Source organism: Portunus trituberculatus, chromosome 38 (assembly GCF_017591435.1).
Source record: "Portunus trituberculatus isolate SZX2019 chromosome 38, ASM1759143v1, whole genome shotgun sequence".
In the NCBI taxonomy this organism is placed as follows: Eukaryota; Metazoa; Arthropoda; class Malacostraca; order Decapoda; family Portunidae; genus Portunus; species Portunus trituberculatus.
In genome coordinates, this window is record NC_059292.1 from 27,253,597 (window position 1) to 27,274,971 (window position 21,375).

The 21,375-nt window shown below is 39.7% G+C and overlaps 3 protein-coding genes across 3 annotated transcripts in view; 2 read left to right on the plus strand and 1 right to left on the minus strand.

Moving 5' to 3' along the window:
- The window catches only part of LOC123514732 (protein gooseberry-neuro-like), a 112,401-nt gene extending 110,362 nt beyond the window's left edge, over positions 1–2,039 (plus strand). Inside the window, exon 8 of the mRNA XM_045272815.1 lies at positions 170–2,039. Coding sequence (XP_045128750.1) covers positions 170–332 — 163 coding nt within the window. The 3' untranslated portion in view covers positions 333–2,039. The remainder of the gene's footprint in view (positions 1–169) is intronic.
- LOC123514733 (mitochondrial pyruvate carrier 4-like) lies at positions 1,617–15,525 on the plus strand. Its single transcript, XM_045272816.1, has 6 exons — positions 1,617–1,745; positions 6,603–6,845; positions 9,673–9,713; positions 11,977–12,077; positions 12,620–12,715; positions 15,262–15,525. The coding sequence occupies exons 2-6, from the start codon at positions 6,761–6,763 to the stop codon at positions 15,377–15,379; spliced, it is 441 nt and encodes a 146-aa protein (XP_045128751.1). The 5' UTR covers positions 1,617–1,745; positions 6,603–6,760; the 3' UTR covers positions 15,380–15,525.
- A 246-nt stretch (positions 15,526–15,771) lies between these two features.
- LOC123514731 (protein patched homolog 2-like) overlaps positions 15,772–21,375 on the minus strand; it is a 36,643-nt gene continuing 31,039 nt past the window's right edge. The window contains exons 20-21 of the mRNA XM_045272814.1: positions 18,309–18,479; positions 15,772–17,903 (exon numbers count right to left, since the gene is read on the minus strand). Coding sequence (XP_045128749.1) covers positions 17,895–17,903; positions 18,309–18,479 — 180 coding nt within the window. The 3' untranslated portion in view covers positions 15,772–17,894. The remainder of the gene's footprint in view (positions 17,904–18,308; positions 18,480–21,375) is intronic.

The following is a 21,375-nucleotide window of genomic DNA, read 5'->3' on the forward strand; positions in this document are numbered from 1 at the left end:
TTTTTTCATATTAACTATAAATTGATGGAAGGAAAGCAAGAGTCGCTAACGAACTCAAGGTTTGCAAGTATATGGATATTAAGAGGTGTTGTATTGGAGTGAGTGATTGAATGAGTTAGTGAGTTAGTGAGGTACTTACAATGCTTACCCGTGCCCTGCCTCTCCTCAGCACCATGATGGGCGGCAGCGAGATGCTGATGAGCGGCCAACACTTCCCCATGGAGAGCATGAAGACCTTCCACTACCCAACGCAGTACACGGCGGCGGCGGCGGCGGCCAACTTCAATCAGCAGCTGCGGCACCACAAGGGGGCGCCACTCCCCCTTTTCTAAGGACGAAAAATCCTTAGGAAGAAAAGAAAAAGAAGGGAACGCATACATAGAATACGACGGATAGAAAATATCCTTTATATTATATTGTGGGTAACGTTTCAAAAGATAAGACATTTGACTCCATCTGGATTTAGAAAACGACTCTCTCTCTCTCTCTCTCTCTCTCTCTCTCTCTCTCTCTCTCTCTCTCTCTCTCTCTCTCTCTCTTGTGAGCGTTAAGTGTTCACGAGCGACGCGTGACCGCCGAGGAACGCAGCACGACGCTTCCCTCAATACATCGTTATGTATTGTATTCTAATATTTTTCTAGTTCTTTTGGGCTCATTAATTCACAGATACCGTCCTCGCAGCCTTAATTAATCCATTCCAACAATCAATTTCATGACGAACAGCTTTCAAAACACATTATGTTTGAAGCTCTAGATCCCATGAATGAATCCCTCATTCACATCTTCAGGTTAGTGTTTCATCCAGCTCTAAATATAGAGCTTGCCTACAGTTTGTAGTATAGAACGTGCAGCGTGAGGCAAGTCCTTGAAAATAAAAGCCTTCATGAACACTCAAGCTACTTTCGCGGTCGCGGCAGGAGCGAGGGCCAGCCACCGCCCGTTAGTTCAGGAACCCAGCGTGCGTCAGGCGTTACTGTAGGCTGGTGATAAGACCCAAGTGCCTCCTGTTGTAATTAGATGCTGGTGTGTGATTTATGATACTGAAGAGTAAATCAGGATGGTGAATGTGTTCCTGGCTGCCGGTGAGGATCCTCTACCTGGTGCAGACTGCCCACGGCTGCCTTTGTCTTCCTGGATGAATGATGCAGATCTTCCAATTCTCCTAAGTGTCTTCGCATAGCAATAAGGTGACTAGTCGGCCAATGCGAGGCAGTGAGGTGCAGCAGATCCTGGTGTTTGCTGCCGTGATGCCTTTCAATCCCTCACAAGACTTACCATCAATACGCTGGCATTCAGATCTATGTGTCTCGTATGTGAGATAAAACCCTTTGAGTTCCATCTGAGGCAGCAACTCCCCGCCGAGAAACGAGTCGGAGTGTCAGGTGTCGGAGCTTCTGAAGCCTAACCATTGTGCCAGCGACACCCATCCTCCGCCTCCTGGTTGCCTCCACTCGTGTAAATTTTATTTTCTCTCATCCTCTCAAGGCTCTTTCTCGGTGCGTTCTCCGACAGAAAGTTATTGGAAGTGTTTTTTTTACCTGAGAGTTTTTCATCCAAGCTTATTCCATACATATAAATGTACTCAAAACTCCAGTAATTGTGAGTGTGGTGAGCGATGGCGTTCCTACCCCGCTGCGCCGAGCATAGGCAGCGGCGCCTGCACGTCATCTCAGCGGCCGGTGCTCGGCGGGGCGTGGCAGCATCAGGGAAGTGCTCGCTTGCCCAAATACTCCAGCAAGCCGAGGGTGAGTCTGACCGTGCCTGAGAATTAGCCGACTTTCAAAGCTCTTATTTTTGTATCTACAGCATTGCCAAAACCTGGATCGTAGCGTTAAGGTATTTTTTGTAAAAACTTTTTTCCACTTACACTGACATAACCTCCCCAGCACGCCTAACTTCCCGTCTCCCCGCCCCGTGTGCTGGGGGACCGCCGCTCGCCCGTCCCTGCCGTGGGTGGGCGTCTCTAATGTCCCTAATGCTTGTAATGCCCTGTCAACCTGTAGTGTCCTTGATTCACTCAAATAAACTTAATATTCATGTCCACGTGATCACTTCCCTGGTAAGCTAAGGCTGTGTGGGGTCACCATCCGCTTCAGTCAAGTTATGGAGGTGCTTGTTGTTATGTAGGTGGTTGTTTTGACAGTTTTTATTTAGTTTGATATTCATAATCATGACCATTACATATATTATATGAAACGAAAGTTATCTGTTGTCGGCATTTTTATTCTTGCATAAATCCTTCGCCTACTTAATCAGATATTTATGAAGCTTTGTCATTTATCTATTCAGTTTGATGACAATGTTCATGTTGTTCATTAACTAGTCCTATAGAGTATTAGCGCTGAATTATTCACATGACTTTGCCGCCTTTAATTCATTCAGTTTTCTTACTAATTCATTTACTTATCTTTGTTTATTTTCGCAATCTTATTCATCCACGTACTGTACACCTTCTTACTTTGATATAGGCTTCTATAGCTTTCTGTATTTTCTACTCGTACCTTCCTTTAGTGTATGAAATACTCATATACTAGAATATCTATCTTTTTTTTTCTTCTTCTTCCTCTTCAAGGAGTATGTTTGTCCACAGGATTCGTTATTGATGGAGTTTTGACAGTCACCTATTTGGTTTGTGTGTGTTATAGATATTGATAAATCTTTTGAAACAATAGAGTACTTAGTTACAGGTGTACTTTTTTCTTATTATTTTTTCAACACCATGGTAAAGTTTCATACATTACACAACACGTAAATATGACTTCACTACTCAATTAGCCTCCCATTAGGTAACCACATGAAACAGCAGTACCGAATTATCAACATCCATTTCTAAGTTTGATCATATATTTCTCACGAGTACAGGTGCTAACAACGGTGTCACCTACCAGTATTACATAAACAACCCTCCCTCCTCCTTTTAGACGAGCATACATATTTCATTCCTTATTGTAAAGTGGTCCATATTTCAAGCTTCCCTTCCTTCCTGTACTATCGCGGAGCTGGAGGTGGTGTTGGAGCCGCCGCCGCCCCATTCACTTCCAGCCACCCGGAAGATACTCAATAGTTTGTTTACTCTGTGTTTGCCTCGACCCGTGGGAACCGTATAGTGAGGTGCCGTCGTGCGGGGGTGTTCAGGGAAGTCCGCGGCAGGTGTGTGTGGGGGAGGAATGGCGCTGTGGTAAGGCAAGGGAGGGGAGGAGGGTGGGGAGGTGACGGAGGGAAAGTTAATGTGATCAAATGGGGCAAATATTTTGTATTTCATGTAGAAGCTGTGGTGGAGAGAGTTAAGGGAGAGGAGAGGAGGGACAGTTCAGTGAGAGGAGAGGGGAAGAGTTGTGGCGGAGAGTTAAGGGAGAGGAGAGGGAAGAGTTGTGGCTGAGAGAGTTAAGGGAGAGGAGAGGGGAAGAGTTGTGGCTGAGAGTTAGGGAGAGGAGAGGAGAAGAGTTGTGGCTGAGAGAGTTTAGGGAGAGGAGAGGGGATGAGTTGTGGCTGAGAGAGTTTAGGGAGAGGAGAGGGGAAGAGTTGTGGTGGTGAGAGTTAAGGGAGAGGAGAGAGTCTAGGGAGAGGAGAGGGGAGAGTGAGTTGTGGTGAAGTTTGTTTAGGGAGAGGAGAGGGAGCGGATGTGGTAGCGAGAGTTTAGGGAGAGTGGATGTTGCATGGATGGTATAAAAGTGTCTAGATTGGTGTTAACTGGTTTGCTTCACAATACGGTGGCTTCGAAAGGAACAACTGTCAGGTCACCCCAGTGCTATAGACAAACATGGTATACAATGATCAACTTCTCTGTATGTCTGTCATCTAGGAATAGTACATACTTTTAACACATGCGCATTCTTTTTCGTCATTAATCTAGATATACAGAGGTTTGAAAGACTAATGACGAGAGATCTCTCAGTGAAGTTTTAGGTATGGTTATCAACAACAGTCACCATGGCAATTGGATGATTGATTATAAACATTTTTTTGGCAGTTGAACTATTACATTGACATCTCAACGCGTTATGTAATCATTAAAGATAGATTTAATTGACTTTGAAACGTCCATCTCCTTGGATGCTCTTCCTGATCTAGTTTATTCTCGGCACCTCCACCCACTACCTGTGAATAATGTAACGAGGAGGCAAACCGTCGAATTATACTGATGTTCGGTAAATAACTTTCTACTCTTTTTCTGGTAATGCTTATAGTACTCATGCACATTATAAAGCATATTCTTACACTATTCACTTGTAAAATGTGTGTTGAACGAGTGTGTGGACAAGGTGAAGCAACGTGCATCTTCTTGACAGCATGACTCGTGTTACTTTGTTAGGATAACAAAAGTACAGACACCTGACAAGTATGAGTTACTCGATCTGAGGCAATACAATCGACCATTGCATCCCGCGATCCCGAGTAAGAAAGTTACCATTTTAACATCATATATTTAGTAAACCTTTGATAAGGCAGTTCTTTTGAAAAGACATTGATATTACTGGGGTTTGGAATTTTTTTTTTTTTTTTTTTTTTTTTTTTTAAGTATGTGTCAAGTCAGAATAAGTAACGCATTTGGGTCCAGCGGTGATTTTTCGAGGGATCATTTTCAAAATTATTTACGTAACGTATTATAACCCCGCCAGGCCGAGCCAAACCAGGGCCGTGACGTCATTAACATAGCGAGCAAGGCCGTGACGTCACGACGGGGAAGCTTTCAGCTGTCTTCCCTTCTTGGCTCTTTTGTCAGTATGATTTACTGTACGTGTTATATCGTTTGTGTATGTGTGTGTGTGTGTGTGAGAGAGAGAGAGAGAGAGAGAGAGAGAGAGAGAATTGTCCTGTTTTTCATTGAATATTAGGGAATGCTGTGTGTTTCACTGTTTCACTGTTTGATCTGCTGCAGTCTCTGACGAGACAGCCAGACGTTACCCTACGGAACGAGCTCAGAGCTCATTATTTCCGATCTTCGGATAGGCCTGAGACCAGGCACACACCACACACTGGGACAACAAGATCACAACTCGATTTACATCCCGTACCTACTCATTGCTAGGTGAACAGGGGCTACACGTGAAAGGAGACACACCCAAATATCTCCACCCGGCCGGGGAATCGAATCCCGGTCCTCTGGCTTGTGAAGCCAGCGCTCTAACCACTGAGCTACCGTGTGTGTGTGTGTGTGTGTGTGTGTGTGTGAGTGTGTGTGTGTAATTTTGAGAGAGAGAGTGTGTTGTCCTGTTTTTCCTTGAATATAAGGGAATGCTGTGTGTGTGATTCACCTCGGTCGTCTGCTGGTCACCAGCCAGTCTTCTCCATTACGAAGCGAGCTCAGAGCTCATAGACCGATCTTCGGGTAGGACTGAGACCACAACACACTCCACACACCGGGAAAGCGAAGCCACAATATCTCGAGTTACATCCCGTACCTATTTACTGCTAGGTGAACAGGGGCCACACATTAAGAGGCTTGCCCATTTGCCTCGCCGCTTACCGGGATTCGAACCCGGCCCTCTCGATTGTGAGTCGAGCGTGCTAACCACTACACTACGCGGTGTATTTACCTAGTGTGTGTGTGTGTGTGTGTGTGTGTGTGTGTGTGTGTGTTCCTCTACATTGTTGTATATCTGCTTATGGTGTGAAATTACTGATCGACTCATTATCTCTTCAGGCGAACATAATGAAACTGTTAATGTGAACCCGCCTTAGAGATAAAGGACGCTACCACACAATGCATCTCACCTATATATACTATTAGACGGTTTGTTTTCTCATCATGTGTGCTTTCAGAGATCACAGAGATGGTTTTCATAGCTCTCTCTCTCTCTCTCTCTCTCTCTCTCTCTCTCTCTCTCTCTCTCTCTCTCTCTCTCTCTCTCTCTCTCTCTCTCTCTCTCTCTCTCTCTCTTATCTCTCTCTCTCTTATGAGTGATGCAGTTCTTATTAATATGTTATTGGAATCATGGAAATATGCATAGAACTACTAACTTCCTTCAGAGTCAGTTGGAAATAATGGAGATGTCACCAAACTAAGAACATGGAATCACGGTGATGAAGGGTAAGGATCACAACCTGGCAAGAATATATCAGAATGTCTGCTGGATGTTCTTGACGTGTGAAAGTAGGTAGCCGATTGGATAGTGTTCTTATTACCTACACCAGACTATCCATAAGTTATAATTATAGAAAGGCTAATATAGTGGGCTTTATTTATTCTTTATTTATTTATTTATTTTTATTTTTTTTTTTTTTCTTTATCATGGTAGGTACCCTAACTGTCATTGGCTACAGCTAAGCTGCCTTTGATGTGTATTATAGGCCTGCCTCTTCCTCTTCTCCACACACCCCCTCCTTGTCCATCCTCCCCATCCCCATGATTTTCATACCTTCATCAACCCGATTCTCTCTCTCTCTCTCTCTCTCTCTCTCTCTCTCTCTCTCTCTCTCTCTCTCTCTACTAACAAGGAGCGATTATAAACATCAACCGCTTAAAAAAAAAAAAAAAAAAAGATGTTCGACAAGAGTTATTTGTCTCTAATAAAGAATAATTGCTTTCCCTGAGCCACAAATAGTAACATATAAAGCAAAAATAATAAGGTGAAATGAGAATTGTGTGGTACTCGGCGCAGCGTGGCGGTGTTCGGTTCGGCCCACAACAACAAGCAGTAGGCAGCTGGCAGCAGGGAGGGCTCAGTTGTGTGGTAGTGTGGCCTTGACTGACGGGTAGTTGTGTGCTGTGCTTCTTCTACCATCTCTCCACGTCTCCCAGCCCTCAGAACACACCACCATGGCCGCGATATACCGGGCAATGATCAGGAGAGCAGACAAGTTGGTGCCAGCCAAGTTCCAGCCGTTCTGGAATCACCCGGCAGGTAAGCAGACGTCATGGCGCAGGGGCGGGCAGAAGCAGGTCTTATTTATTTTTTTTTTAACTGCACTCCAATGTTTAGATCATTCATGTTATTTTTTATTCGTTGACGTGTCCATTTAATGTTTTTATGCCCACGCCTGATTTTTTTTTTTTTTTTTTTTTTTTTCTCTCCCCTGTGCACTTGATCCCCACCCTGGCAACAGCACCACGGTAATTAATTCAGGGTTTACTGCATCTCGGCTCGCATGATTGTTACCCTTCCCTCACCTTATAACTTGGTAAATTTTGAGTTTCACCCAATGCTCCAACCCTCGACACCTTGTCATCCCCCGCCTGACCTACTGGACCTACTCCAAAGGTAAATCTAACTTTTTTTTTTATGCATCTAGGAGTTTTGCCCCACCTGCAACTGCCCCATAAGATAAACTAAACGAATTTAAAATTTTGTAATTTTCTATCCAGAGGTTTTGCATCTTTTTATTATATAAAGTAACATTTTGCAAAGAAAATACTTATCAAATGGTCAGTTTTCAGAAATTAGATTGCTTACTTTATTTTGATGTATTTTGAATTTGTGTGATAACTGATTCAATCAGTGATTGGCTTTTCACCATGTGTCATGATGAGGTTGCCAATTTGTTTAGGTCTAGCACTGTTTCTTTCCCTGGCTGTCATCATATTGGGGCTTTATTTAGCTGCTCTGTATTGAATACAGGCTTATTCAGAACTTGCCTCTTTCAAACTGGATTTGTGGCTGATTCAAATATTTCTTGACTGTTTCACATTGTGCATTCTCTTTTATTTGTTTATTTCATTTTGCTCATGTTCTTAGCAAGTAAACATTATGCTGAATACTAAATGTGTTCCTTGATGTCTTCCGGGCAGCTGTATTTGAAAAAGACACATGCATACAAGTACATTCAGTCATGGAAACACACACACGACATCAATGTCGGCAACACTGAATCAGCCACTAACTGGTCCGAATAAGCCTGCACCACTCTGTGTTGTTCTCTGTTCTTGTTTTTTATACTTCTACAAAGTTGCATTATTTGTGTCACTGTAATTTTACTTTATTTATTAGGTATGCTTTCACATATCAACTGGGATTTTTAATTCTTAAATTGTAAAACTGAAGAGTCCAATCACACGTTTGTCTATTTGATCTTCCTCATTTATTAAATTTATCTAAACTACAAAATTCTTCAAGACCTTCATGGGCCAGAAATAATTCCTTAGTCAAAATAGTAAGATTTTAAGTAGACATAACTACCTTAGGAATCTGTTTGAGCATAATCCTATCTATGTAGTCCAAGTTTTGTTAGAGATGAGTGAAGTCAGTAGTTATTCTGTGGAATGCCTTGGTACAGTGGGACCATGCGCACTTTAGGGACTGAAGGGTCTTCGAGCACATGGGTTCAAATCCTGGCCACAGTGTCAGCTTAGGAGGTGCATCCACTCTTAATAACAGTTCCCATATGCCAAAACCAAAGTCTTCTGTTAGCAGGCACCATCCTAACCCTAATTACTATTAAGGAAACTAGACATAAAAACTAGCAAGTAGCTGTTCTGTAGAAGATGAATATCCATCATGCTATTGCTCATTATGAAGAATTTAGATTATGTTGGAATGTTTGGTGAAGCTAATGGTGTAGCAAATAGTGTACTTACAGGTACAGTATGCAATAGAGCAATTAGTGTACTTAAAGGTAGAGTATGGAGATGTGCTACATTCATGTTACAAGCATTTGTCACCCATGTTCGCCTCATACTGTACTTGATTTTGGCAGTGTCATATGGAGTACTGGCTTTATTGGTGGTCTACATTTGTTGGGATCAGTGCAAACGAGTTAGACCTTTCTCTGACTGTCATGATGAAAGATTATCTAGATTGGATTTGTTCTCATTCAAAGATCTGCTCAGATCTGACATAATCTTGGTACGGAAAATTTCAAAAGGCCATTACTTTCATTTGTCTGATTTCCTTTAATTTAGTGATGCCAGTAGAAATCATTTCCATGCCTCAAGAATTCTCAAACGTTACCACTAATACAGATGTTTGTGCTCACTTTTATTGATTTATTTATTATTTCTTTTTCTTTTTCTTTTTTTATTTATTTATTTATTTTTTTTTTTTTTTTTTTTCCACCAATGTAGATAATAAATCTTAGGAATTTTCTTCCTGTGTAAATCTTTTGGAGTTCTCTTCCTGAGTATACTGTTTCTGCTACCTCTGTCACAGTTTTTAAGCATAATTTGGGCCTGTTATGTTTTAATACTGTTGATTTGCTTTTTCGTCATTTTGCATTTTTTATACTGGATTCTTTGTTGTTGTCTTGTATTTTCTGGTTAGAGGATGTGAAGAGTCTTTAGGTTGAGAGAACCAAGAACCCCATCAAGGTAAAGTGTCTTATCTAATATTTCAAGATGACAAGTAATTATTGTAGGTCTTTGTCAAAGTGTGGTGCAAGAAAGCGATTTTTAAATTCAGAAACTGTTTTAAATTTGTCCATTCCTACTTTATGTACCCTTTCAGCCCTGTGCTGTGCTCCTTAATTAAGTCTTCCTTTAGCCCACAGTTGTCAATTATGCTAATTTTCTCATTTCCTGAATGATCAGCCCTTCTATTGTTCAGTGCTGTCATCAGGTGAAATAACCATATGGCTTAGCAACTTGCAAATTTTAGGTTCTCTCTACATGTAAGCAGTCATGATAATGTTTGAGGTTACAACACAAACCTGTTAAGCCAGATGCCATTCCTTATTGTAGATTGCACTGTCATGAGTTTTATCACACTAACATTCATCTCTGAAACTTTTCCTCCATAGGCCCAAAGACTGTCTTCTTCTGGGCACCATCCTTTAAGTGGGTATGTACTATTGTGACCATTTTCTTGTAAGATGAAGTGAATGGTGTCAACCCATTGCTTTTCCTGCGAGTGAGTGGAATGGTGGTTTACATATTGTTTGGTCATATTTCAATGAAGTATAGTTTTAGTAACTATTTATTATATATCTACAAATACACAAAGGTTTCAGGAACCATACATGGTTGACACAGCCATACTGTTTCATGTCCACATCTAACAAAAATAAGATCACCTACTTTCTGTGCTTTATATATATATATATATATATATATATATATATATATATATATATATATATATATATATATATATATATATATATATATATATATATATATTTTTTTTTTTTTTTTTTTTTTTCCAGACTTATAGATTGTAAGGTTAATTTTAATTTTGTATATAATTAATTATGTTAAATAAGGATTATTGTTCCATCAGAGAAAGTGTTTTTGTATGGATCATTGAATTTTCACATTTTATTTCCATTTTTATGTCCATTCCACAATGATGTTTTCCTTGCCCTAGCTGGCCTAAAGCCTCAGTAGGCTTGTCAACCTGATGGGGTCCCTCCTATTCTTCTCAAAACCTGTGCTTCCATGCTTGCACCTTGCCTGGCCAAACTGTTCCAACTTTGTCTATTGACTTCTACCTTTCCTGCTTGCTGGAAGTTTGCCTGCATTCAGGCTGTTCCTAAAAAGGGTGACCATTCTAATCCCTCAAACTACCACCCTATAGCTTTAATTTCTTGCTTGTATAAAGTCTTTGATATATCCTCAATAGGAAGATACTTAAACATCTATCACTTTACGATCTTCTATCTGATCGCCAGTATGGCTTCCATCAAGGCCACTCTACTGGTGGTCTTCTGACTTTCCTTACTGAGTCTTGGTCATTCTCTTTTTGAGATTTGGTGAAACTCTTGCTGTTGCCTTAGACACATCAGAAGCTTTTGATAGTCTGGCACAAAGCTTTGATCTCAAAACTACTCTCCTACAATTTCTATCCTTCTCTCTGCAACTTTAAAGCTTTCTCTCCAACAGTTCTATTGCTGCTGTGGAGGATGGCCACTGTTCTAAACTTATTGATAGTGGTTTTACTCAGGATTCTGTCCTGTCACCCACTCTCTTCCTATTATTCATCAATGATTTAAACCAAACTTCTTGCCTTATCCACTCCTACACTGATGATACCACCCTACACTCTCCACGTCTTTTCAGAGACAACCAACCCTTCAGGAAGTTAACAGTTCCCGCAGGGACACCATAGAATGCCTGACTTCTGATCTTTCTAAGATTTCTGATTGGGGCAAAGAAAACTTTGTAGTGTTCAATGCCTCAAAAAATCAATTTCTCAATATATCAACTTAACAGAACCTTCCAGACTATCTCTTCTTCAATGTCACTCAATTGGCCCCATCTACACTGAATATTCTCAGTCTGTCCTTAATTGATAATCTAAACTGAAAACTTCACATCTTTCTTGTTGAAACAGCTTCTACGAAGTTAGGCGTTCTGAGACATCACCATTTTTTCTCACCCCCTTTCCCTAACTGCTAACTTTGTACAAGGTCCTTATCTGCCCATGTATGGAGTACTCTTCACATGTATTGGGGGCTTTCCCTCACACACTTTTATTAGGTATGGCATAATCAAGAGCTTTTCATCTTACCAACTTGTTTCCTCTTACTGACTGTCTTTGACTTTTTTTTTTTTTTTTTTTTTTTTTTTTTTGCCACCAAAATGTTGCATCTCTTGCTATCTTTTACCACTATTTTCATACTAACTGCTCTCCTGATCTTGTAAACTACATGGCTTCAATTTAAGAGAAAGGTTTCAATACGTCTTTTTATTTTTTTCCTTTTATTTATTTTATTTATGTATTTATTTATTTTATTGATTTTATATTTTATCTATTTACTTTTTTTGTTTACTCACTTGCAAAGGGATTAGTAATTAAATAAGCCCTTTTTATTTATTGTTTATTTTTTTTTTTTCTTAATGGTGCCCTTGGCCAGTTCTCCCCTCTTACATAAAAAAAATATATTCCAGACACACTGTGTACATCTGTGCTGCATCATAAAGGCTAAGAAACCCATTAGTGCTGGTAGTGTTTGGCTCAAGAACATGTAGCATGCTTTATGAACTTTATTAACACAAGTAAAGAATCCTCTCTCTCTCTCCAACACAAGAAACATTCAGATTAGTAGGGTTGTGTGTGACTGTAATCAGCAGTCATCTGATGCTGTATGCATGTCTTGGCCCAGGGACTGGTGATTGCTGGTCTGGGGGATCTGGCTCGGCCGGCTGAGAAATTGTCAGCCTCCCAGTCAACTGCTCTGGCTGCCACTGGCACCATCTGGTCAAGGTTAGACTGAAGATCTTGTCTGATTTTTATTTGGTGAAAATGTATTGTGTAAAACAGCTGCTTTAATCATTCCCTATCTTTCTCTCTCTCTCTCTCTCTGCTCCTCCTCTTAGGATAACTTCAGAAAATGCCTAAAACTGCTTAAGATAGGGGTTCTCAACCTGAGATTTGCAAATCCCCAGGGGTTCACAAGAATATTTCTATGGGTACTTAGATGGCTGATCTAATATCCTTTGCCATACTATACCATTGCATATTGAGTTAATGTCAGTCACTAAATTAACATTCTGTTCAATGTCTTATGTACAACTCGGGATGTTCTTAATGAGAAAAGGTTGAAAATCCCTGGCTTAAGGCTTAAGGAGTGAAACAAAGTCCACTGTGTGGTGGCATGGTGTCTGGAGGTGAATTTTTCAGCTGTTCCATGCAACAAGTTTCCCCTTGGATAAGTGCAAATTCAGTATTGAAACAGTTTTGAGTTGATCTTGTATAATTTGATCCACATTTACTGGATGAATTCTGATAGCATTCACTTCTTACAGGTACTCCCTAGTGATCATCCCCAAGAACTGGTATCTTTTTAGTGTCAACGTGTTTGTGGCAGGAACTGGGATCTATCAGATGTGCCGCATTGCTCAGTAAGTATTGCCTCGGCATTAAATCCCACCAGAATCCTTCTATTTATCATGGTTATTAATAATACATCTATCATCATTTAGCTATTGCTGGTTTACAAGAGAGTTGGTATTAATGAGATTGATCTTAACTGTTTGGGTTCATATTGCATGTTTACCACCTTATGCCATTATATAATTTTTCATTCCTTTATATAGTGAGTGTGCATACTAGCAGCATTTTGTGAAGAATTGCCCACATTACTTCCATAATAGGAGTAGGGATACCATGATATTGACATAATAATGAAGAAATATGAATTACTTTCTAATCCACAATTTTGTAGTTTTTTATTTGAATAATTTCAAAAGTAGTTTTATACCTAGAACATACACAATAGGATTCCAGTGATCATACCGGGGGCTTTCAAAATTTATTGTTACTGTTATAAAGACAAAAAAGGTTTAGGAAAACCATCTATTAGTTATAGCGTGGTGTGAAGTGAAGCTGTGCATTGGTGTTTCAGTGAGCTGGTAGATAGTTGCTGTGGTGGTGAGCAAGCTGATGAACAGACAGTTGTGGTGTTAGGGTGATTGATGTCTAGGTAAAGCATTAAACACAGTATTGGTTGTAATAAACAGTAGGTGATTTACTTATAATTCAGGATCTTCTATTTCTATCTGTGTAGTAGGCTACATTTTCTACATAGTCTAACAAAGTTCCAGTTTCTTCTACACTCAACCCTCCACTCTATAATGCCTAATTGGTGCATCTATCACTGCACGATAACTGAAATCACAATAGCCAAAGTGAAGAACCTATGGTAATAATTCAAATTGACACTAGGACCTCCAAGCCGTCATTTTATTGTCACTTTTTGCCAAATTTTTGTACCATATAGTATAAAAGTGAAGAAATGGAAAAACTTTCTTAAGAATCATAACAACACAATAGGAGCTATCATGATAAAACATAATAGCAAAATTAATAAAATGCTTATTGCTGTGTCACCAGACATTTTCCGTATGTGGTGGCCAAAAAGCCCTTGCTGCTGCTGCTTTATTGCCATTTTGCTTGGCATAATCTATGACTTGTAGTTTGGAGGAGATTGTGTAGCCCAATATTTTTCACTTGCTGCTGCTTTGTTGGTGTTTTGTTATGATTATGAACTTGGGGGTACTCCTCACCACTAGATGGCATTGAGTCAGTGGTAATCAGTTGATATTTAACACGTTCCCTGCGATTGCCAGCATGGCAAAGTTGCCTGCACTGCAATACAAATTAATTGTTGTCACGTTAGTGCTGGTCAAGCCAGCGAAGTGAGAAGAGCAGAGAGTTGTCTGGGATAATACCCAAAGGAAATGGCAACCTCAAAGTGTTTGCCCACCATTGGGTCACATCGCATACCGTGAAAATTTTATTACTTCTCTGCGATACAACTCACCAGTGAGCACACTTTATTTGTTGATACAACTCACCAGTGAGCACACTTTATTTGTTGCTATTCAGCGCATCTCTATACATTACTATATTTTTTCTTTCCTAAATTTGTTTATATATTTAAATATATAGTCTTTCTTTTCCATATTTAGAAAATAAATGTTACATGGTTTTATCAACTTCGTTCAACAGAAGAGACAGAAGATAAAATATTTCATCAGGAAATTTTGTATGAAACTGAAAAGATAAAGAAAATTATTGAAGCTTATCAAGGGAAGTCTAATTGTGATATCTCAGTTTAAGATATTTGTTATAGAAAAATTCTGAAGGAAAAATGCAAAATAAGTTTCTTACATGCAATAGAAAAAAAGTATTTTAGAAAAAAGTATTTTTTTCTATTTATTCTATTTTGTTTCTTTGCTTATGTTTATTTCTGTATGCAATTCAAAAGGATCATCAATGGCAGCTTTTTATTAAAATTATTGAAGCTTGTCAAAGAAAGTCCAGTTGTAACAAGTAAGTTTTATGTTCTTCTGAAGGAAAAAAGTTAATGATGTTTTGTGGAAAGAAAATATATGAAACCATAATTTTAATAACAGTAAAAATTTTCATAAGCTTCATATTATTCATCAATCAGAGTTTATTATTATTATAGAATTAATAGTAAGATTAAAATGTGATACATGTGAAAACTGTTGTACAACCCACCAGTGAGTAATAATTCATTTTTAAAGTGATAATACTGGTAATGATATCAATACCAGCAATAGAATAATGAATGCATGCAGTTAGGGTATGTAAAAAGAAAAATACTTGAAAAAGATGCCATCACAGAAGATCCTTTGTGGACAATTAGATTGAGGAAATATGTAAAGAACTATTATTTCTTCTTAAAAGTATATAGAGAAACTCAACTACCACATGACATCATAACCCGGAAGTTTTTGAATGACGAGCACAATAGCAGTAATTTTGTGCAATATAGAAATGTACGCAGGTTTTTAAGTATGTGCGATAGTAGAGGGTTAAGTGTACTATATTGTCAATACAAAACACACAAGGTATAACCACAAATTTCAGATAAATGGTAGTTATACTGAATTCCCTTTCACAGAAGTAATCCTTTCAGCTATGAGTGGTCCAAAGGAAGGCCAAGAATGAATTATAAGCAACAACAATATCTGGTGCTTGGAGAATCTGCACAAGTTGGCCAAGGTAGTGTACTGACAAGGGCAGACAGTAATTAATCTGCTACATGTCAGGCAAACTCAAGTTGACAATGACAATACCGTAGAAATAATTGTTTTACATACTTGTTTGTTTTACATGTACATTCTCATCAAATTGTTGTTCTATGAACAAGTATATATTTTAATAAAGGGGTATCACTAGATTTACCTTACTTTCAACATTTCCCATTTTAGATCAGCATTAAAATAGGTGACCATAGTATATATTTTATTTTAATAAAGGGGTATCACTGTAAATTTACTTTACTTTCATTTCCCACTTTAGATCAGCATTAAAATAGGTGATCATGAAGTTACAGGACTGCAGCTATGGAAACAAATGTATATGATTGATTCACAGCACTTCTGGGCTTGGCATGCTGTGAGGATTTTTTTTTATTTCTTCGTGTCAAAACAGCATCCCTTCATCTTCAATTCATTTTAGGAAAGCAAAGTCATAAGAAATCAAATCCAGGAAGGAGGATGGGAAGCTTAGATATGTGGGCATGTGTCAAAATGGATAATTGAATGGCCATCTCTTGGACACCTTATAACAATCACAGTGTGAACAAGCTGAACCATGGTGTAGCAGCAACTGGGTGACGAAAATTTCAAGTGTTCCAGGGAAAATATTCACTGCCAAAAAGTTCACTAGTGCAATGGCATGAAATCATACCATGATTGCTTACACAGCAACATCATTCATTGCTTCCCATCCCAATTATTTGCAATGTTAGCTCCCTGTGACTTATTCCTTTCCAAAAATGAAGTCTAAAGTGAAGGGAATCTGATTTGACACTTCACAGCAATACAGTACAAATCACATAGGTACTTCGAGGAAGGACTTGCAGCCAACACACCAAGCATGGCAGAAGTGCCGGTAGTGGTCAATCCTCTCTCTACCTTGAAGGAGATAGCAATGAAACTTGAAACAGTTATGTCCTGTATCTTTTGATAGCATCTTATTTACTCCAGCATCTTTCATCTACCACATCAACAAGGAATGTACTTTTTGCAGTAGTAATACACTCCAGAAAACAAGAATCCCATGTAATCTGTAAGTGAATAAGGGGTGGCTAAACACACACACACACTCAAACACTCACTCTCACTCTCTCTCTCTTTATTGCTTTCTATCATGGAGAGAGCATGGCAGACACCATGAAACGAGTTAACAGTGAGAGATTAAAGGTAAAAAAAAAACTAAAACTTTTGACTGTCAGCTCTTGCCGTTTTTCTCAAAATTATCATTTCACTACAGAGGACTGAAGTATAGTTATGAGAGCTCCTGTGTGACTATTCCCATCCATTTCATACCCACCAACAGCTGCCATTTATTTCCCTCCAGCCATCCACTGCTGCACAAATTATTATAATGATAAACCAATGGAACTACAAACAGAAAATAAATATGATATAGTAATATTACTAATTAAATAATATAAAGGCTCTTGACTTGCAGTAACATTATAATCATTGATTTTGTTATCAACGATGGATGCAGGAAGGAAAATAAATGGAAGGCAGTTGTAGGTAGGTGGGGGTTCAATAGATGGTATGTTGGGAGGTGGGAGTTAGTAACATAGGAGTCTTCAGAACACCACTCACCAGTCACTAGTAGCAAAATAATGACTAGAAGAAAACATTTATAGGAACATTATTTTACAAAAATAATCAATTCATTCACTCTTAAATAAATGTGTTCAATGCTCTAAGACTTGTTAGGTAGAAACAGAGAGAGAATAAGAGCAGTGCTGAGGTGTCCTGTATTATATATAGTTTAAGTTCATTGCTTGCTATGGTGTCTGAAGCACACCTATGAGAAAATGGCATCAAGGAGAGATGACGAACAGGCAGTACAGGAATGACTGGTCACCACTTTCTTATAAATCCAGGGGACTTGCACTTACCAGAATGTGTTGCTACGGATATAATACTTGGATTCCTGGCCATTAAGGTCATGAATCTGGAAAACAGAGGACAGTGCAATGTTCAAATAAGTTGTCCCAACCTCTATTTTAATCTTCCTATGACTGAAGCCAGTTTCTAGGAGCTTCTTCCAAGAAAGGATGGCCACAGGTCTCCATTCATTGTAATTACTCTGTATCTAATAATGACCACCTCGTTTTATCTCAACATGTGCTCTAGTACTATCCTACTGTTCCATTGTATTTACTGCATTTATTGTACTAAAATCTTACACTTCTATCAATTTCACACCACAAGCATCCATGCTCAATTTGTCAGTCATTCTACACCGGTCTTTCTCACATACTTAAATCTTAGCATAAATATAATCCTTCAAGCTATCTACTTTTAGAATTTATCCCATTCTCCTTAGATAGACAATTATATACATAGTGCCTAGTTCCCAACCAACATGTAATAAGTTAGTGAAAAAAAATTTACTATATAAATAAATGCAAAATGGCTACCTACTGCTACAAACTCTATGCTAAATACCTATCTATTGCTACAAATTGTTCTCTGTTGAGATTTTGTTGATCTTTCTGCAACCATCTTCCTCTCACTCTCACATGTGCTGCAGAGAGAAAAGCATTCCTTTAGAAAATCTTCCAATAATGAGCTTCGCTCAAGCTTTCACTACTTACTGTAGTATAGTGGTTTCCACAAAGAAGTGTAGAGCATATATCCATGAATAAGTATTGCACACAACTCCTAAAAACAAATACTTCTTTAACCAATTCCCACACCAAAGTCAGATACCAGTGGGTGGTTTAGCCCAGAAACTTGTACACAGTAAACTTTATTTCTGAAGTCCAGTAAATGAATTATCTTCCAGGTTAAAGATACAAACAATCACTAAAACTACAAGCAATTCCAGTAATACAGAAGAAGGCATCTTTAAGCGTAAGAGAAGGCAATATAACTGGTCTCCGTACTGGTGATTAATGTAAGAAATGGTCCCAACACCAAGACAAATTACCTGGGTGTATGAATGGCCATTGATCACCAGCTCCTTCTCACTGGAAATGTTTTCACTACCCATTGCAGCAACTGAGCTTGTGTTGTAAGGCGCAGGACCAATCAGACTCAGCAGCACCGGCAGGAACACCAACCCGTGGAACACACCAAACATGAACACTCCAAAGAATATCTGGTAAAGGTACATTTGTGTTGGCAAATGCACTACTAGACAAGATAGGAGAAATACAAGGAAGGAATAGTGTGCATAGTATTTAATGCCAAATGAGATCATTTAACCTCTTCACTACAGGCAACAGAAAATGGATCCTAAAGCCATATCTATGGAGTAGGCAGTAGTCACCTGCCGCCCGGTGGAATACTCCAGGAGAGGTACTTACGGGGATGTAGGCAGTGCTGCAGACTGAGTGATTCCCCGTGTCCTCTCTTCCCGGTTCCCTTTGTGGTCTCATTTATACAATTGAGCAGCTGCAGCCTGCCCTCTAAAGACAACTTCTACTACTTCCTACACTACACTACAACACCTTACACTTTTACACTCTCTTCAAATCAAAATTTAATAATGGCTTCACCACGCCCTGCCTCGGAGTCCCCCTCTGGGGAGGGGACCATAAATGTCCCCAGGTCGGACTGCCCTCTGCTGTCGACCTTGGGTGTCTTGACACTTCATCTAATACTTTCACTATCAATTTCTGCAACATTCGTGGCCTTCGTTCTAATTTTCAATCTGTGGAACACCACCTCTCCTCTACTAAACCTCATCTTCTCTTCCTAACCGAAACACAGTTGTCTGTGACTACTGACAGCAGCCCTTTTCTGTTCCCTCCTACTTGCTCTATCCTCATTTTCAATCCAAAGCTGGATGTTGCGCATACGTGCGTAACGACACCACTTGCTCTCGTGCCCACAATCTTGAATCTTCAGAATTTTCTACCATCTGGCTAAGACTTCAATGTCACTCTCTAACTAAATTCATCTGTGCTGTATACCTCTCACCTAATTCCTCTGACTATGTAAAATTCTTTGACTATTTGACTTCCAAGGTGGAGCACATCTTATCTCACTTTCCTTTTGCTGAGATCTCCATTTTAGGGATTTCAATGTTCACCACCAGCTTTGGCTTTCATCTTCTTTCACTGACCAACCTGGTGAACAAACCTTCAACTTTGCTATCCTTCATGACCTAGAGCAGCTAGTGCAGTTCCCTACCCGTATTCCTGACCGCCTTGGAGACACGCCCAACATTCTTGATCTTTTCCTAACCTCCAACCCTTCTGCTTACTCTGTTAAACTTTCCTCTCCGTTGGGCTCCTCCGACCACAATCTAATTTCCGTTACCTGTTCTATCACTCCAGTGCAGCCTCAGGACCCGCCTAAGCGGAGGTGCTTCTGGCATTTTAACTCTGCTAAGTGGGAGGAACTAAGGCAGTACTATTCTGATTTCCTTGGGATGATTATTGTTTTCATGTCAGAGATCCTTCTCTTTGTGCCGAGCGCATAACAGAGGTGATTATCTCTGGCATGGAGCTATACATTCCTCATACTTTCTCTAACCCTAAAGCTAAAAAGCCTTGGTTTAACTCTGCTTGTTCTCGTGCTGTCAATGATAGAGAGGCGGCTCACAAACGGTTCCGTAGCCATCCAACTGCTGAAACTCATGCCCTATATATTTCTGCCCGTAATCATGCCAAATCTATTCTCCAACTTACTAAAACTCTTTCATCAATAGAAAATGTCAAAGTCTTTCCAATTCTAACTCCTCTCGAGATTTCTGGCATCTAGCCAATAATATCTCTAACAACTTTACTTCTTCGTCTTTCCCTCCTTTACTTCATCCAGATGGCTCTACAGCTGTCTCTTCTTTTCTAAAGCTGAACTCTTCGCTCAAACCTTTGCTACCAACTCAACTTTGGATGATTCTGGGCATATTCCTCCTACTCCTCCACCCTCTGACTACTTCATCCCTAAAATTAAAATTCTTTATAAAGACGTTTTCCTGGCCCTCTCTGGCCTTGATTCTCGGAAGGCTTACGGTCCGGATGGAGTCCCTCCTGTTGTTCTCAAAACTGTGCTTCCGAACTCGCTCACTGCCTGGTCAAACTCTTTCATCTGTGTCTCTACTTCTATTTATCCTTCTTGCTGGAAGTTTGCTCACATTCAACCTGTCCCTAAAAAGGTGACCACTCCAATCCTTCTAACTACCGCCCTATAGCTTTGATTTCCTGCCTTTCTAAAGCCTTTGAGTCTATCCTTAATAGGAAGATAATGAGGCATCTATCAGCTCACAACCTTCTCTCTGATTGCCAGTATGGTTTCCGTAAAGGCAGATCTACTGGTGATCTTCTTACTTTCCTAACTGAATCTTGGTCATCCTCTTTAGGGACTTCGGTGAAACCTTTGCTGTCGGCCTTGACATATCGAAAGCCTTCGATAGAGTCTGGCACAAATCTTTAATTTCTAAACTACCCTCCTACGGATTCTATCCTTCTCTCTGTACCTTCATCTCCAGTTTCCTTTCCGATCGTTCTATTGCTGCTGTAGTAGACGGTCACTGTTCTTCCCTAAAACTATCAACAGTGGTGTTCCACAGGGTTCTGTCCTATCACCCACTCTCTTTCTATTATTCATCAATGATCTCCTAAATCTGACTCAATGCCCTATCCACTCCTATGCTGATGATACCACCTGCATTATTCAACAGCGTTCAACAGACGCCCAACCCAACAACAATTAAATGACTCAAGGCGAGATGCTATAGGACGCCTAACTTCTGATCTTTCACTTGTTTCTGATTGGGGCAGAGAAAACCTGGTTTTGTTCAATGCCTCAAAACTCAATTTCTACAACTATCTACTCGACATAACCTTCCAGACAACTATCCTCTCTTCTTCAATAACACTCAACTTCCCTCTCCTCTACATTAAACACACTCGGTCTATCCTTCACTAAAAATCTAAACTGGAAATTTCACATCTCTACTCTTGCTAAATCAGCTTCCAAGAAGTTAGGTGTCCTGTGGCGTCTTCGTCCATTTTTCTCTCCTCCCAGCTGCTTGCTCTGTACAAGGG

Coding starts and splice junctions, on each gene's coding strand:
- LOC123514733 (XM_045272816.1), top strand. CDS start 6,761: ATGGCCGCGATATACCGGGCAATGATCAGGAGAGCAGACAAGTTGGTG. Junction 6,846..9,672: donor GTTCTGGAATCACCCGGCAG/GTAAGCAGACGT, acceptor TTTCCTCCATAG/GCCCAAAGACTGTCTTCTTC. Junction 12,716..15,261: donor CAGATGTGCCGCATTGCTCA/GTAAGTATTGCC, acceptor TAATCCTTTCAG/CTATGAGTGGTCCAAAGGAA.